Source organism: Alligator sinensis, unplaced genomic scaffold (assembly GCF_000455745.1).
Source record: "Alligator sinensis unplaced genomic scaffold, ASM45574v1 scaffold282_2, whole genome shotgun sequence".
NCBI lineage: Eukaryota > Metazoa > Chordata > Crocodylia > Alligatoridae > Alligator > Alligator sinensis.
Genome location: NW_005841879.1, coordinates 4,223,240 through 4,241,066, shown reverse-complemented (window position 1 = coordinate 4,241,066; position 17,827 = coordinate 4,223,240). Strand labels below are relative to the sequence as shown.

Sequence of the window (17,827 nt, the reverse complement as noted above, 5' to 3'; positions counted from 1 at the left end):
ACCGGTGAATGGAGGGGCCCCATAAAAACCCTGCTGCAGTGCAGGGTGAAGCAGGGGGCCGGAGAGTTTCTTTTCACTGGCAGCGAACATTTTGGTGAAGCGTGGCTGGGCTGTGCCCCGAGGTTTAAAGACTTCATTTCCATTTACCAGACAGCCAGAGAAAGGGGAACAAACCCGTGTGAATTCCAGTTTAACTGAAATGTCTCCTCCAGGAGGCGAGAACAAGGTGCTCTCCTTGTCAGTCCCGTGTCCGGGGGCTGAGCATGAGGTTGGGCCAAGGCCGAAGAGTAAGATTTCACTAGATCCAAGGCCGGGAGGACCCCTTGAAGGTCTGAAAATGGTCAAACTAGGACCGGGAATCCACAGGTGGTTTAGTTTTGTGAACTTTCTCTCCCTAGTGACTCAAGTGCAGGTGGCTGTCCTGCCTTCAAGGGAGATGTAAGTGTTTAAAAGCCATGTCTGAGACAGCTCCCTTGATTAGGGGGAGATTCCCCCAAGTGAGTACCTTATCTGTACTGCGCTTTTTCATGGCCGGTTTCCCTCCTCGCTTCTCCTTCCATCTCTGTTTCAGTTTTTCACCCAGCTGATCCTCCCCACCGTCTCTCTGCCTGGCGCTGTCCTGCCCACAATACAAACTTGTCGACAGTTTGAGCTGAACAGCGAAGCTTCATGGTATAACCCAGAGTTTGTCCAGTCTACCTGTAGTCCCTCTATCTAGACCGCTGTACTGGGAAATAGAAGTGCATTTAAAACAGGGCGGCCAGGTGTTAGCGCTCTCCAAGTGCCATACCCTTCCCCTGTCTGATCCCCTACTCTGCTTTCTGCTCCCTGCCCTGTACTCTGCCCAATCTGCTGTTATTTTTTCTGCTCTTCACCCTATATGTCACTGCGCTGCCTGTGCCTGTCCAGTCCACTCCCCAGTCTGCCTTATGCCAGGCACATCGGCTTTCTGTACCACCTGTGGCACACAAGCCCGAGGCTGGCCACCCCTGCATTAAAAACACATGCTAATTAGCCTTCTGGGGCAGAATCCCAGCTGGTTTAAATCCTTGGTACATCATTAACTTCATGGCAGCTACACTGTTGTGCAACACAAGACGCCTTTAATGTAGATAAGAACTGTCACAATTAACATCACGTTGGTCCCGGTTATCACCATCATCATAGGTCACGCGATCCCACCTCGCGCAGAGTTTCTGGCAGAGATACTGGTAAAACTCCTGTTTTTCCAGTGTGAGTCCTGCCTGCATGCAAAATGCAGGGTTGGTTCCCGATGCATTTGACTCTCAGTGGACTAGAGCCAGCAGTTGGAAAGCAGAAGGTGACAACGTGGAGAGAAGTGATGAATGTCTAGTTTCAAAAACACGTAACGATGTTCATTTTACTGAATTTTAAGAAGACATAGATAAATGCTGCGATTAAGATTTTTTCACTGAGCGAGGTTGCTTACTTAGAGGTTTTTGCACGGTGAACTTTTCCGGGACAAATGCACAGAAGTTTGGAGTTTGGTTGGTTTCACTATAAAGTTTCAAAGAAAGCTGCATCCACCCCACAGCCAGTAGCTGCTCTGATATGCTGAAGTACATCTCCACCGAACATCCTTTATATGACTTTTAGATTTCACAGATGACTGGGTTAGTCTAAAGGTCAGTGTTTGTTCTGAAAGGTGAGGAAGGATGAGAGCAGCCCGAATTTCCATGTGGTACTTTGCACTTTCAAGCATTGTGTTTGCTGTTAGATTAGGAACACGTCTATTTTATTCTGCCTGTCTGTATATTTGGGATCAAAGCTGTAAAGGTTGATTTTGTGAATTATTGTGTATTTGTTTTGCCTTTTCTTACAAAGGCCCTTAGCTACGTCAGCAGTACAATTAATCTTTGTTTTCAGAATCACTTGGAAAGACTAAGCTACTAGAAAAACTTGTCCTACTATAAAAGTGATGTAGTGAGTGTTAGGGTTTTATTAAATAAAAATTTCCCAGTGTGAAACTCAATGTTGTACAAGATATTTGCCTCTATAGGCATGTGGTTTTGATATTTAATATGCAATTATTAGTCTTGCATGAACCCCTTGCCATGGACAGGACATCATGCACCTGTTGGTTGGATTCATACTGCAGTTGGTCTACACTCTGTCTTCCCCCTGCTTTCCATAGAGTTGAGATCCCAAAATTAAGACACTGTCCTAAGTAACAAACAGAGCTGGCTGCCCGTTTTCAAGTGGGGGAAAAATGGTCTTTCTTGGAAATTTTCATCTTCTAGCTTTTCCAACAACTAAAAAAACCCCTGTAAAAAACTTGTTTCCCCACTTTTCCTTCCCAACCAGTTTTCCCTGTGGCAAAACAGAAAAAAAGAAAGGAAGGAGGGGAATAAAAATACTGCAAAAAAACCCCAAACAAGACATGAAACCTGCAGAATGAATGTGACTTTGCAAAGCTTACAAGTTCTTTATGAAAACATTGCCGGTTTTGAGCCCGCTGCACTAACAGACCCAGGTGATAATAAAGACTTCAGAAGAATGTCATCTCCCATATATTTGCTATCCCCTCTAGGTGATCATTTGTACAATGTAGATAGTACCGATCTAGACCTCAACATTTAGTTATGCTGGTATGGGTACAACTTCCCATGCTTACCTCAAGTCCAACCTTGTTTCCACAGCAAGATTGAGGATAGCTAGATTTAGATTAGGCTACTAGAGTAGCAGATGGACAAAACACGCTAAATATTTCACTTCAGATAATATGGCAGGTTAGGACCACTGAACAAGCAACAAAGGAGTTAAAGAGTAGCATAAGTTCAGGTCACGCAATGTTCAGTTTTCCTAACTTTACTGGCACTACGAGGTAGATGGCTGCTAGTTAACTTAATGTATTCAGTGGTTCTGGCTAAGTCAAGATCTTTTCAATTTGCTTCCTTGCTTTTTTTTTAATGATCTGATTTGGGAAGCCTGCAAGGACAGTACAAGGTTTCCTAAGAGCTTTTTTTCTATTTAAAGTACCACAGATACTGTTTCTTCCCCTAGCTTCATACTGCACGCAGTTTCATACTTAATCATATAGTCTGTTCTCTACCCATGTAGAATAAAAGGTAAGGGGAAGACTTTTCCTTGCATTATCTGTATTTGCCTCTATAATAGGAGCCAGTGATTGCATTCATGTGCTCATTATAGTCTTCCTGGACAATAAGGGGTTATACAGACCTAGACAAAGCAAATTATGCAAGCAGTTTGTAATGCGCACAACTTCATTATGTTTGGAACTGAATGTATCTTAGGTTCACCCATGTCGCAATCACTTGCCCTCTTTGCAAAAGAATAGGCAGAGACTAATTGTGTGTCAAAGGCATGAAGCACTCGAAAGGAAAAGGCAATAAAAAATAGAGCTAATTTACAAAGAGAGAAAGGTAGGTCAAGAATAAGAACTACATAGCATCAGAGGTAGAGAGTGCACGGGAGTGTCAGCTGCAGATGGCCACAATTTCTGCTTGGTAGATAGATTCAACCTCGTCTGTTAGAAATGAGAGAGAGACAAGACCTTCCCCATGAAACCTGCAATAGTGGATGGATCAAAATCCTCATGGAAAAGTCCCATCCTAACAGGGCTATAACTAGTGAGGCTTTACAGAAACTACTGTAGAGAAAGCCATATTCGTTCCATGAATTCCTGCTCCTTCAGCGCTTAGGTGCTGGCTTGTGGGACTTCTCTTAAGGCAGGACCCAGACCTTGCTGAGAGGAAGCACCCACCTGAGCCAGGATTTGAACTGACAGCAGCATTGCTTGCAGTACAAAGCACAGATTGCTTTGTTCCTGAGGGAACAGGAGGAAATGTCCTTGGCCAAGAAGTCAGAGACCTGGTTTCTCAGCTTCCCCTGCCACCCAGGGGGGATTTGAATGCACGTCTTCCATTTCCTAAGAGTGTGCCCTAGCCAAGTGAGGGGCAAGCATTTTGGCAGGTGCACCACAAATTAGCCCTGCCCCCTCCCCACCTGCCACTCTGATCCCTTCCCCATGCCTGATCTGCTCTCTGCTCCTTGCCATGTGCTCCCTATCTGATCTGCTGCTGTGTTTTCTGCTCCCTGACCTACCTGCCCCTGTGCTGCCTGTCCCTTCCCCATCTGCAGCGTGTCACACACTGATGGTGCTGCTTGGCGTGCACGTGCTGCAAGTTGGCTGCTCCTGTCCTAAGCCACAGAGTTTCTGCTGGGCTGTGCGAAGACTTCCCCCTGTGCAAAGTCAGTTCAGAGCACTGCATTCAGCCAGGCCTAGGCACCTAGGGACCTTCTCAGGCCTAAATGGAAGTGCCTATTCAGTTGAGGCATCTAAGCTGTTTTGCGACTGCTGACTATGCGCTCTTATTTGTTCTGCTCTTTGCAAGCTAGGTGCTTAAATTCTACGTTGGTCCTGTTTAGGTGCCTGCAAGGTCTATTTGGATCTGGGCCTGCATGTGTGTGTACTGCTGCTGCTAGCACCTCAACCATTGAGGTAAACCCTTCACCCTTTAATCTCTGAAAGTAGTTGGGGGTCCTTTCCTTGGGTTCTCTGAATTAGTATCTGCAGTACTAGGCACCTCATGCACTCCCTTTCTCTGATTCTATTTTTTAATCAAACCATTCAGTAATCGAGCATTGTATTTTCAGACCATATTTCGGTGGCAGCAGAAAGAGGATATTGGATCTATTTGTATGCTATGGGTGAGTCTACACGGGAGGTTTAGAGTGCAGTAGACTCATTCCACTGCGCATTAGTGCAGTGGGCAAAACCCATGCTAATGAGCAGTAGATTGTCTACTATGCATTACCATCACATAAAGACCATTCGTTTGCGCTAATGCCCAGTAGCGCCGAGTACGGTGCATTAAGTTAGTACCTGTCATTACAAATACTAAACTTAAATGTGTCATAATTATGGCACATTAATGCACGTTATGTGTAACACCAGTAAGAAGCCCCCTGATGCTATCAAGCATGCCTATTAATAAGTTTTAGACCTGTCTTTTTTCAGCTAGTTTAATACTGGTAATGAGAAAGGATCATAATCCAGTGCATAGACCATAAGAGCCGTACTGAGGAGACCTGATTCGAATCCATTCCTTTCCTCACCTCATTCTGCCAGTCTGTAAACAAGAAGCTGATCCTACACAGGATTTGAACAAAGCAGTTAAACGCGCAAGGACTAGACATCTTTCAGACATTTCTCCGACTGGACAAGTTATGAGTGGTGAGCTTGACAGCAAGAAGTAAATAGATAAGAGTGAGATTTGCTAATTTTGTGCATCTGGCGATGCAGGCACACATACTTGCCCTCACTGCATCTTGTAAAGGACTCTTAACATTTCTTTAAAATAAAACGGGGTGACTTTTATCCTATAGGATTAATAAAGAATGTGGTGGCACTGATACTTCAAGCAATTGCCTTCACTTCTGAGCAAGTAAAACCTTGCTAATTCTTTTGGGCAACCACCTGAGATGAACACGATGCCCGCGAGGAGCAGCACTGCTCCTGATTAGATTGCATGAGCGTTGTTATTGCACCGTATAGCATGATGGTTACCTTGTGTTAAGTATGAATAATTACAGCAAAATTGGTAGACAAGGTTCTTTGAACAATTACAGCAAAATTGTTATGCTCTGCCACAATTTCAAGATCAGGCATTTCAGGTGCCTGAAAATCAGCTGTCATGTGACGGCATGCATTTACAGGGGGAGGCTATTTTGCAGATATTGTGCCATTCCTCACAAAATCTTGCAACCTGTTCCAGACATTTCCAGTCCATTCAGCTACTGTCAAGATAATCCTATCTAAATCTTCCTGTTTTTGCCTTCCATATACAGTGCTTTGTGCATCTAATCCTCTCCGTCATTGGAGCATGCAACGCTCTACAGGATCAGGCCCATAAAAAGCAGCACAGTGTGGCTACTGGCTATGTCCACGTCCTGAAGCATGACTGTTGCCTGGGAGCAAGTCCTCTTCCTCCATGAAAAACAATTTGATTAAATTGAAAAAAAAAGACCTGAGACGGAAATTGTGGCACAGCTATTTAAAAATATGAGCCATTTCCAATGAATGAAATGCACAAACACAAGTCTGCTCCCTAAAGTTCTCTTGAATCATTTTGGGATCAAGAATCGCTCGCATTGGATTTTTCACCTAAATTATCTGCCTCTTTTCAATTAGCTTTTATTATTTTAATGGGGGCTCCTCCCTCCCTCCCCCGGCACTCTGGCCTCGCTCACATAATTGCCTATATTTTATGTAAATGGAATTGTTACACCGTAAAATGATATACAAATGTGTCTACCACACAAAGTCCAATAAAGGGCCTGAATAAACCCATTATTTACAATGTAACGGCATCTGATAGCAGCCTGGGAAACACAGGGCTGACAGATGTGAGCCCGTGACAAGGCTTGAAAAAATGTGAATGAGGAGGGCTCCGATAGACCACAATTAATTGACTTTTAAAATAACTCCTTTTTTCACAGTTCTACTTGGCTGAGCAAGATTCACAAATTGCTGTCTTGAACTTTTTAATGGGACAAAATAGCTGCCAATGAAAGTCTAAATGACATGGACTTTGAATAGGAGTCATACAATGACCACACCGTGACATGTTTTTAACTGACATATTGATTATTTGAGAAGTAGCAGCCACTCAATCGAAGGCAGGAAGGGGGCCAAGGGAGTGGGGGGAGGAGAGGAGAGGCAAGCGGTGAATGCTTTCAGCTCTGGGAAGGCTAAAAATGATTTCATGTCAGGAAGGGGAATAATATTTGGCAACGTATCTTCTTATAGAGGCTTCCATGCACGTGTCTGTAGGATGTCATTAGAGAGCTGATCTGGTACAAAATACTAATCTACTGAAGCCAATGGAGTGAAAATGGCATGAGTCAGTTCACCTCTTCTAGACTCTCATCCCCAACATTACGTGCATCTGGGTAATGAGCATATTATAAGACTGCTACTTTTGCTCTGTCCCCCCAGGTTCAGGTTTGCAGTCCTTGCCCTGCAAAGGTCTGCGCATGCACATCTTTTTAAAGCATACACTGAACTGGCCTTCTTCATCGCGTCGTCTGCAAACAAGCAGACTGTCTCTCTGAAAAAAAAGAGTTGTGAAATGTCTGTGAAACAAAGGTGCCTGCCACCTAGAGCGTATGTTATAAACCCACACCTGAGAGAGACTTTTGGGGCTGAGGATGACACTGCGCACTCGGACAGGAGGGCATACTGGCATCTTACCACGCACAGCAGGACCGTGGCTCAGCCCCTGCTCTTGTGTTAACCCCTTTGGTTTCTTAAAGGTTTTTTAAAGTGTAAAATACCAAGACCGCGACAGATTTTCAAACGTGCTGTGCATGTGTGAACCATCCCCGAGTCTCATCGCCTCTAGCAGCCAGTGTGAGGCACATCACATCCGCCTGCGGTCCCCAACACAGAGCACTGCCAACACTGCAAACCAGACCCCCTACCAAAGCCATGATGTTCCCATGCATGCCCACAGTGCTTCCCAGGAGGAGAGACTTTATAATGTGAGACAGGATGAACTGCTAGAAGGTGCTCTGATGTGTTGGGATGAGGGCAGGACAAGACCTGAGTAGAACAGAATTTTTTATTTTGGTGAGAAAATCAAACCAACAGATATAAACTTTCACTTATTTTCCTCTTTCCTTTATTTTAGGCCTACAGGATGGCAGGGGGAAAAAACCTTTACTTCCTTGACTTTTTCAGTGACAAACCAAAGAGGTGCAGTGCTGGAAAGGGAACACCGATGTGGGACACTAGACCCAGGTCAGTCCCATACAGCTTTTACCTCTAGGTGGGACTCAAAGCACTCGCTCCAGAATCTCCCTTTCTGACCTTGTTGCAGTTCAAGTGTTCAATGTAATATCAGCAGGCGATGCTGCTGGGGTGCTACCTCGTATGTAAAACCAAAGTCTTCCCCACACCTAGTCATTAGCAATTCCCTGCTGCTTTTTACACAGGTGGAGAAAAGTCCCAGTAGTGTCAACTGATTTCAGTCCTCACTAAGTCCCCCGGCAGCTTCATTGGGTAGGATGTTCTCTACTCTCTTCCTGACTGGGGATGTGGCATGGTTGTGTGTCGGTGGATAGTTAGTGTTCAGGCATTCAGAGTACGGATACATTCAGTGCTAGATGAGAAATGACCTCGAGGAAGCACTGTAGGACTGCTTAGGCTATGAGATGCTGTTCTCCCCTCCATCCCCACAGCCTCCACTCATCCAGTGAATGCTGAGCCATGTGTACCATGTGTTTCTGAATTACGTAGTCCTTCTTTACTTTTGCTTTCCCCCTCCCCGCCTGTAAGGAAGGAGACAACTTTTGTTTAGATCAGGAGTGTTTGATCCCTGGCCTGTAGGGCCACAGCATCCAGCCCATGGGACTCCCCATGGGTCAGGAAATTTGGTAGTGGAAGAGCAGTAGCAATTAAGAATGCTATTCCTCCCCTGCTGCCACATTCCCAAGCCCTGTACAGCCCGATCAGGGCTGGGCCATGTCCCCTTCCCCCAGGTCAGGCCCAGGCAGTGCCTACTGGATCAGGCCCATCGGACAGATACTGCCCATCTGGCCCATGGAGCAAAAAGGCTATGCACCACTGGTTTACATCATTGAACACATTATTTAAACAAGTTGTTTGCCATTAATTTTTTATTGAAATCACGGCTGGTAACTCATTAACTTGATAATCAACAGAAAAATTAAATGACACTAGCTACATCAAAAAGCGAACTTTGACATCATTTGGAGGCAGGGGATAGTACAGAAACCCACAACCTACTGCCACCACCTTCCCTGACAGGACAAACTGCAGATGTCCATGCCCCCTTGAAGCATCATGAGGCAGGGGAAGTGTTAACTTATGCATAACACAATCCTGATTATGAGACTATTAGTCCCCTATAGGCAATGATGCTCTATAGGCAATGAAGCAATGATGCATTCAACAATGTTTGTGATTTCTGGAGCAGATAACATTGTTTCTACATGCAAGGTTTTTGCAGTGAGGTAGCAGAAAGATGGCTTTGAGTGTTTTGAGGTTGCAAGCATTCCCCGCTCTTTTACATACGGTGCACGATGCCATTCCTGCCGCTATCCTCCAGGCTCTGTTAGCCCCAGAATTCCTTTTCAGCCTCCTTTCCGGAAGACTAAATGATTTAAAAGACCTGCGTATGCAGAGCAGTAAGCCCATGTATGCTTATTTCTACCTCTGACATTAAAACTGATTGTTCTTATACCATTATGGGAAAGGAAAAAATCCTTGCTATAAAAGATTGTAGTTGCATTCTCTTGGAACTGCATTGAAAAGTGTTTATTATGTCGCAGCTAATCCTTTAACTCAGGTTTTGGGTATTTTTCTTCATAATAAAAGGTTGAATGTCTCCCACATATTTCAAGGGAAACATTAATGTACCGTAACCCAGAGCTGACAAATACTGATGCTCGCCAATGCAAGTCAAGTGTTTCTCATCTGAATCAAAAGGAACAGCTCTTTGCCATGGGTCTGGCATTACCATGTGCACCTAGCCTGAAAACAAGTCACCAGTACATTTGTTTCATTGTCACCGCTAATCCAAGCAGTGTGTTTCACACTGAACAGTGCAACACTTTGGACCCTCAGCTTGTCAAACGGTGACATAATACATATGGAGCAATCCCCCCTTCATTTGAATATTGCTGTCGACTGTGGATAAAGCAGCCGATAGACACCTGCGGTACAGACACGCCGTGGTGAAAGGAGCAAGTGGTTCTAATTCTTTGGATCTCCGACAGACCAAGCCCCATAGGAGCTGGACCCCCAGAGCTGACAGCTCTGGGCAGCTCAGGGATGCATGTGTTGCTAAAATGCAGCTCCATCTTTTTAGGGAGCTGATAGAAGTGCTCCAGACCTGCTCTTCAATGCTCTGGTGCACTGCAAGGTGGACAGACAGGCTGGGAGAGCAGCCAGGCACCTACGATGCAGGAAGGGTCCCTTGGAGGGAACATCCTCGAGGAGCACTTTAAACGTTTCAGCACATCTGAAGACTTAGTTGGTTTCCTTCGAGGAAAGAGAACCCAAAGGGCCCCAAAACCAGGTAAGCCTCTGACAGAGCACCCCTCTGCCTGGGTGAAAATCTGGAATCACACAGATGCGGGACAAAAATCCACAGAACCTCAAATCTGCTTCACCAGGAATACATAGGTCCCATACAAACCCCGCACAAGATGACAGAGATCCTAGGATCCCCAAAGCCAGGGGGGAACACAGACCTGAATGTACCTACCATGAATACAGAGGAGGACATTTTCAAGTCCACAGCTGGAGTACTGTGTCCAGTTCTGGGCGCCCCACTTCAAGAGGGATGTGGACAACATTGAGAGGGTCCAGAGGAGGGCTACCCGCATGATCTGGGGACAGCAGGGCAGACCCTACAATGAGAGGCTACGGGACCTGAACCTGTTCAGCCTCCACAAGAGAAGGCTCAGAGGGGACCTGGTGACCATCTATAAACTCACTAGGGGGGACCAGAAGGGTTTGGGGGAGACGCTGTTTCCCCCAGCGCCCCCCGGGATAACAAGGAATAACGGCCACAAGTTGTTGGAGAGTAGGTTTAGATCAGACATCCGTAGGAACTACTTCACAGTCAGGGCGGCTAGGATCTAGAACCAACTTCCAAGGGAAGTGGTGCTGGCTCCTACCCTGGGGGTCTTCAAGAAGCAGCTCGATGCCTACCTGGCTGGGGTCACTTGAGCCCAGTTTTCCTCCTGCCCAGGCAGGGGGTCGGACTTGAAGATCTACAAGGTCCCTTCCGACCCGACTTCTATGATTCTATAAGTAATATCTGTTGCCCCTTTCTTATAGGGAATGTCCTAAGATCATCGAGCATTAGACAGAACTCACCCTAGAAGTCCTGAATACTGGGATGGCGATGTTGAACTCACCTCATTGGAAAAGTGCAGGAATCCAGCACTTGCAAGAGAGTCACTCCTATTCTCCAGTGATTCTCCCTATTGCGTGGGCTGAATGGTCCACTCAACCCTCCACGGTGCCATCACTGCAACTTTTTCCTTCTGGGTAGTCATGCTGGACACCACAGTAAAGCTCGGTTGTTATCTAGTTGATTAACTGGCTTCTGTTTTTATCCAGCTATGCCTTTCCGTTTCCTCATTCTTTGATTGTGTTCACGTTTGTGCTGTTTTTGTTCCTGCTTCTGACATGTTGTGCAGTGACAACCAGTTCCCGTCTTTCTGACCAGCTCAGCATCATTCTTCCTGATCTCTTGGCTATTTCAGTGCTGAACTGAATCACGGGGATCTTTAGGGCTGAACACATTTCGGAAACGGTGCTGGCCTATTGCATACTTTGATATCATAGGTATTCCAGCAAACGCTCTGCAATGCATGGAGAACACTATGAGTGCAGCACGGCATCTAACTAAATCCCTTTGGTCCAAAATAATCTCACTGTATCTTTTGACTTGCTTCATCTCTGAACTCTGACTTGGCAGTTTACTCACTGTTAGAAATCAAGTCTGAGCTGCTGCAGTGCTTTGCATTGTCTAAGGCTCTCCAGGAACTTCAGCTCATGTAAAATGCTGCCACCGGGAGTCCAGTGAACCTTCAGGAAATTCACCCTCCATGAACATTGCATGGTCCCTTCCAGCCCTAACGTCTATGAAATCTATGAAACATATGCTTGCAATGTCTGCAGTGGCTTTGCATTATAATTCACAGAGCATACAAAGTTCCACAGGGGAGAGCTTTACCAGTCAACAAAGTTTGAGCCATTCATCTCAGCAACTGCTGGCCTCCGCAAGGAGATTCAGCAAGACAAGCCTCTGGCTGACTCCTAGTTACAGGCACAAGACATTTAGGTCTCAGGCCTACAGCTGTGTCCACTGGCTGTTTTCCCAGCTCCAGGTTTTTAGGTATGAAAAGCAGCAAAGGTCTCCCAAGCATCACATCATGCTGAATGGAGTCAGACCAGCTGCTATTCTATGATACCACAAAAAGCAAAGTGAAGTTGTGGCATGATGAGAATGAAAAACCTATTCTCCCACCTTTCCCTTTCCTGCACATTTCTAGCTCAGAAGATTCACTAATCTATGCGCAGATATAAAGGCAAAGAGGAAATGTCACTTCAAAAGATGCTTCGAAGTGTGCACTAAGGCAGTGCTTAGGTTTTTGGAAGTCACGCAGCGATCTTAGTATCATGGCCAGAGGCACATAAAAATCTTGGTATTCAGGGAATGCTGTGTTTCAAGAAAAGAGAAACTTAGGACAGCCCCTGCTATGAGCAATGCTACTACACAGGTCCTCTCTACTCCTACCCATAGCTCCCCAACACGTAAAATAATACAAAATTTCAATGTCATGGTGTGCTGATGGAAAATGCACCATCAACCACAGTGCTTCATTCCAAGAGGCATGCCAGCTAGGCAAACCAGACATGAGTTTTTTTCCAAGTTTCGTTCCTTTCAGTAGGGTTTTAATTAAACTGTGATGTTAAAAAGCACCTCCATCTCTCTACTTCAGGAGCTACGTACTTCAGGAACTGATCTCCATTCTGAGCGCTTTAAACCCTGGAAAGTGCTAAAACTATGTGCTGTTTCATCCCATCAAAACTTTCTTTGAAAAAAATCACTTGCATAACTTCTTCACCCTAGGTAATCCAGAGGAATTTCTGCACATTTTCTTCCTAGAGATGCTAAGCTTTCACATGTGGTTCTCGGTTTCTTTTTCAAGTTGGTCAGGTTTTTATAGGTTATCATATTGGCTTTTTACCATTCAGAGATAAACTTTTGTATTTCTGACTCAGTTCAGACCCGATCTACAAGTGTCTACAACTAACCACGCGCAGAAGTCATTCAAATCCTGCCTCTCACAGACTTATGTCGTTTCTGAAGTCCACACTTCCCATGTGAAGCTGATCTCTTGCTTATAGACAACCATCCAAGCAACAGGAAAGCTAACGGTAAAAATTCTTCCGCTAAAGTCTAGAGACAGGATGAAGGAAATGCAGAGCAAGTTGGTGGGTTTCCAGGCTGAATTCTTATCGCCTCTCTCCCGATAAAGCCGAGGGTTTAACATTAGCCATGCAACACATTTGGGATAGAATCCAACTCCCACCAGAGTCTTTCGCTGACACCAGGGTTTGGCCATGACAAGGCTATTTGATGACATGCCTTACAATCATCATTCCTTGAAATTATCTTTTACAATTATCATTTCCTTGAAAAAAGAGTCAGGATCCTTTGAGCAGTGTTGTTGCAACAGCCTTTGTTATGCACCAACAGTGAGGAAACACTTCAAAGATGTTCACTGACTGCAGCACTGTGTCTATTTTGCTTAAAAGATTTAGAAATTCAGTCTGGAGGGGCAGGAGGCCAAGTACCAAACTGCAGGCTATGAACCCTCACCCAAACAGGGGACCAAACATTGGCACTGCTTGGTCTGAGACCGTGTGTGTGTGTGTGTGTGTGTGTTAGAAGCCATCTTTCCCCTTATCACAGCAAAGACAAAAGCATGCAGTTTTCCCTTGCCCCAAAGTATTTAGGCAATTGCTTTAAAGACCAGGGACCTGAAATTAGTTTTAAGCAAGGAAGCACCCACCCTGAAGCATACTCTTATTCTTTTACATTTACAGACAAGCAGAAGCTTCCCTCCCTTTCTGGTGCATAAATGTCAAACTAATGCACTAAGTCCAGCCTGCAGGTCTAGAGTCTCTACCCAGTTTCTGCCTCACAGAATTGCGAGATGGTTTTGGATAATCATTAAGCCACCCAGCAAGCGAAAAAGATAATACCCCATCATTTGAATACATGAGAAAGTTATAAGCACAGAAAGAAAGCTTTGCAACATAGATGGGTTGCAGGCTACACCATGAAGAAACAGCTCCGGGGCACAGCACGCTGTTACTTCAGTGGGCAAATTGAGAGTGTAGTGCCACTGGAAAACACCCAGAAAGCAGGATACAGCGCTTCAGTAAACTCTGCTTTGAATTTGTAGATTAAGTTAACTTTCTCACCAACAGCCAGGAAAAGCACAAAGCCTGCATCCCAGTTGAGCAGCACACCTATCTTGGTAGCCTTGGTGTTGGGCAGGCTTTTTTCATTATCATTATGCCAGGCTGAAATTTTTGCATTAAACCACTCAATGCACCAGGAGCTGCGATTTCTCCCCAGGCGGCTGTCTGCCCCTTGCCTGTCCATGCTCCCGTAGCAGATGCCGATGCCACAGAAGTTGTTACGCTGCAGTTCCACTTCCCAGTAATAGATGCCCCTCTTGAAACACTGGAAGCCCAGCACTTGGGAACAGTACGAGAAGCGTTGAGGGTGTGAGCTATAATTCTGGGGGGTTTCAGAGACAGATATTTTCGTGTTTTTCTCTAATAAAAGCACTTTGTTATGAGCCGTGTTGAAATCCAGCGTGACTTTTGTAGCATCTGTGGAGGAATACAAGAGATTATAAAGAAAAGATATTAGGAGCTATATTGGTTTATTCAGAAAGGCCCCAGTTCTTCTTTTCTCTCTCTCTCTCTCGTATATATAGTGGTTATATAGTTGTACATAACATTTAGATACTTTATATAGACGTGTGTGCATGCGTATCTGTGTATGTCCACACATACATAAAGAAAACCTTTCTATACTGTTGTATGTATAAAGGTTTCCTCTGCTGTATTTAGCTCTTCCTACTGTGACTTTTCTTATAACGTCCTGAGGAGTTGCTAATGCTCATCAGTGTTGAGAGCAAGATTCTGGATTCGATAGATCAGAAGCTTCCTTCACTGTGGCAAGTCCTATGCTAACTGTGCCACAGCCTAACAACGCTGTGCAATAGCATGTTGGGCAAAAACTGTGCTAATACACTACTGCATGGTAGTATTAGGCTACTGCACAATTAGCGTCACTAAAAACCCGTGTGCCAGCACTACTGCGCAGTAGTGCGAGTTACTGCACTTTGATTTAGTACTTGGTTATCCAAGTGCTAAACTTAATGCGCAGTAACTATGTCACCTTAATGAACGTATAGACGCATCCAGTAACTTGCAGGCAGGTCTCCTAGACTTCTGCCAGTGTCCATACAACAGACTTCTGAAACCAGAAGTAAGTAGTTTCCAATGGCAACTCAGTCTCATTCTCAAAAGTGAGTCTGGCTCCTAAACCCGCTTAGCTTTCTGTGAATTTCAACCAAGTCGTTACCTTCCCCAACAAGCTCACTTAGAGCAGCGATCCAAGTCTGCCACTGGCACTGGATCTCAGTTTAACCGTGTGCTCCATTTATGCTAGTGGTGAACTTTTTGGGGAATGTATCCAATGCCCTAGAAGGTTTTTCCTTTTTTCCTGAAAATGTATACCTCTTAACGGACCATTGCTGTAATATTAATAAGGCCATAATTATGCAACAGCATGGAAAACATTCAATCACATAATCCCAGCGCAATGAAAGAAGTCGTCGGTTTTTAAGACTTGTGTGACTGGACAAGTTACTTACAGTGCAGAAGCTCCTCTCTAGATTTCTTTAGGAAGCTTTCGATAGATGTGTCAGGGTCTGGACTTGCCAGGTTTGGTACTGATGTGAGAGAATAGAGAGAGCAATGATGCAATTTAAACTGGAGGAAATACAGAGCTCATATGATCTTCTTAAATTGAATTATATTCTACAAGTCACTCTATGAATCCTAACTTAATCACCCCTTTGAGCCAGGGGTAGACTCCAGTGGCTATATTAAAAAGCCTACAAGGAAGAGAGCTAAGCACAGCGTGGATACAGAAAGCCTTGCCAAATGCCATCATTTTTTTAGCCGGCCGTATGAATGAGAAAATAAAGTTCACTCTTCTGCTTCTTTCATTCTTTGGCCTCTGTTGAGTCTGCCCACAGGGCCAGTCGTGATAGGGACTTTGGGTGCAGATACCTCACTCACTTATTCCATGGAGACCATTACTGACCTTTGCCAGACCTGGACGTGTGATAGATGTGTAATGTGTCAAGTTGCATGACTAAGTTTAACTCCGTCCCCCAGTTCCCCCTTTATATTCTTAGCTCCCTTCTTCTTGAAAAGTATATAAGGAGACATGAGTCATGCCATGGCAGGGTGTACAGCACCTGTGAATCACGCTACGCTCCACATCCACGGAGGAAACTGGGGTGAAAAGTGTAACTCGCTCTTTGGAAACAGGCCCTATGTGACCAGGCAATATGGGTTCAGGTCTGAGGGGAAGGGGTTGCATCTTGGATGGAGCTGGATTAAGCTGGGGGTGTTGGGTTGCCTCTACTGCCTGGTGTCTGTAAGGAGCTTATAAATCTGCTATGAGTGCCAGCGAGAACATAGTCCTTTAGCTCAAGCACTAGAGCCTGAGCTAGTTATCCAAACTTCACTGGGCCATGGACCACAGTGCTGAGAAAAATGTCCCACCTTGCCCTGCTTGTCAGCCTGAGGAAACACCTAATTGTGCAGGGGAAGGTCTCCTGTGGGCACAATGCCACCTCCGAGAGTTTCACAGATGCGTTATCTGCAAGCCACAGGATGGGAACCGCTGCACTAGACACTACTTCATGAGAAGTATGGAGTTCAGTCTGTGTTGGCAACCCATTTTCCCACACTGTCTTGTGATGGGGAGGGGTGGGAACAAAGCGAGACAAAGTCACGCCTTTCTCCAGGAGCCCATAGGTGCCTCCTCAACTATTGCTGAACCATTGCTTAGTAGGATGGTGTCAGCCACCATCTCCAACTTAGCATTAAACAGAAAACAGTGAAAGGTATGTGGAGTAAACACTTTTTGAACTCACCAGATTTGCTGGGTTTTATCTTCTCTGAAAAAGCAAAGTTCTGCATTAGTTATGATGATACAAGAAAATGTTTCCATATTTTAAACGAGAGCCATTCACATCCGTTATGGTCAACGCTGCAGCTGGTGTTAAGGTGGGATATCTTGGCAAAGCCTGACAGCAAGTTAAAACAGCAGAGGGTCTGGCATACTGGAGCCCAACATAACTTTTTTGTCCAAGCTAGGAGTTATATGCCTAAGCAGTGCATTGCTTACTTTTTGCTTTGTGTGTCAACAGCGAGAAGCAGAAGCTACAAGTTAGTTCAACTTTGACAACTTAAGGTCAAACCTGCAAGTGCTCCCTTGGAGATCAATGGAAGTTTTACACGTCAAGAACTTGTAGGGGGAAGCCAGTAGTTTTTTAATATGGCTAATATGAGGCTCATGCAACATGGCTCACATCTGACTTGAGGCAGACAAGTTGTAAGTACCTCTGTCTACAGATATACAGCTGCATGCAGATGATAGACGGCGTCTTAATAGGCTTCATGTCTTTAAATTCCCAGGATGCAGGGGACCATCTGAATTTGTGTTGAAATGAGTGAAGAAAAACATCAAGCCAAGATGCCATCTGTAAAGAGCCTCTTTCATCTCCTTAATTCCACCCCCTTGGCCCTCAGCACCTTGCAGGGTTGCGCTTAGCGAGCACAAGCATGGGTCAGGTTGCTGTTCATGCTTATTGTCCATCACTTACTGCCATCTGCAGCCACATTTGACTCCTGCGGAAGCTGCTGAGGGGTTTTAACTCCTTTGGGAGCCTCTTGTGAAGGAAGAAGATGGAATGTCAAACAAGCTTACAAGCAGGATACATTACATGAACCTTCATTCAAGTAACAGACATTTAGGATGAGCTCCCTAGGCACTTGAGCTATGCAGAACCTCCTTAACAACACTGATGAAGTAGCAGGAGCTGAGCCCCGGAGGGTTTGTGACTTATATTATAATTATACCCATTTGATTTGTTTTCTTAGCACTCACAAGGTGTCTGACCCCATAAGGAGCCT

The 17,827-nt window shown here is 45.1% G+C and overlaps 2 protein-coding genes across 2 annotated transcripts in view; one reads left to right on the top strand and one right to left on the bottom strand.

Annotated features, from left to right (window-relative positions):
• LOC106723528 (meteorin-like protein) overlaps positions 1-5,979 on the top strand; it is a 12,984-nt gene extending 7,005 nt beyond the window's left edge. The window contains exons 5-7 of the mRNA XM_025196242.1: positions 3,082-3,089; positions 5,371-5,429; positions 5,833-5,979. Coding sequence (XP_025052027.1) covers positions 3,082-3,089; positions 5,371-5,429; positions 5,833-5,979 — 214 coding nt within the window. The remainder of the gene's footprint in view (positions 1-3,081; positions 3,090-5,370; positions 5,430-5,832) is intronic.
• A 4,728-nt stretch (positions 5,980-10,707) lies between these two features.
• The window catches only part of TRIM25 (tripartite motif containing 25), a 25,360-nt gene continuing 18,240 nt past the window's right edge, over positions 10,708-17,827 (bottom strand). The window contains exons 9-12 of the mRNA XM_025196241.1: positions 17,518-17,583; positions 16,786-16,809; positions 15,490-15,567; positions 10,708-14,437 (exon numbers count right to left, since the gene is read on the bottom strand). Of these exons, the coding sequence (XP_025052026.1) occupies positions 13,908-14,437; positions 15,490-15,567; positions 16,786-16,809; positions 17,518-17,583 (698 nt within the window). The 3' untranslated portion in view covers positions 10,708-13,907. The remainder of the gene's footprint in view (positions 14,438-15,489; positions 15,568-16,785; positions 16,810-17,517; positions 17,584-17,827) is intronic.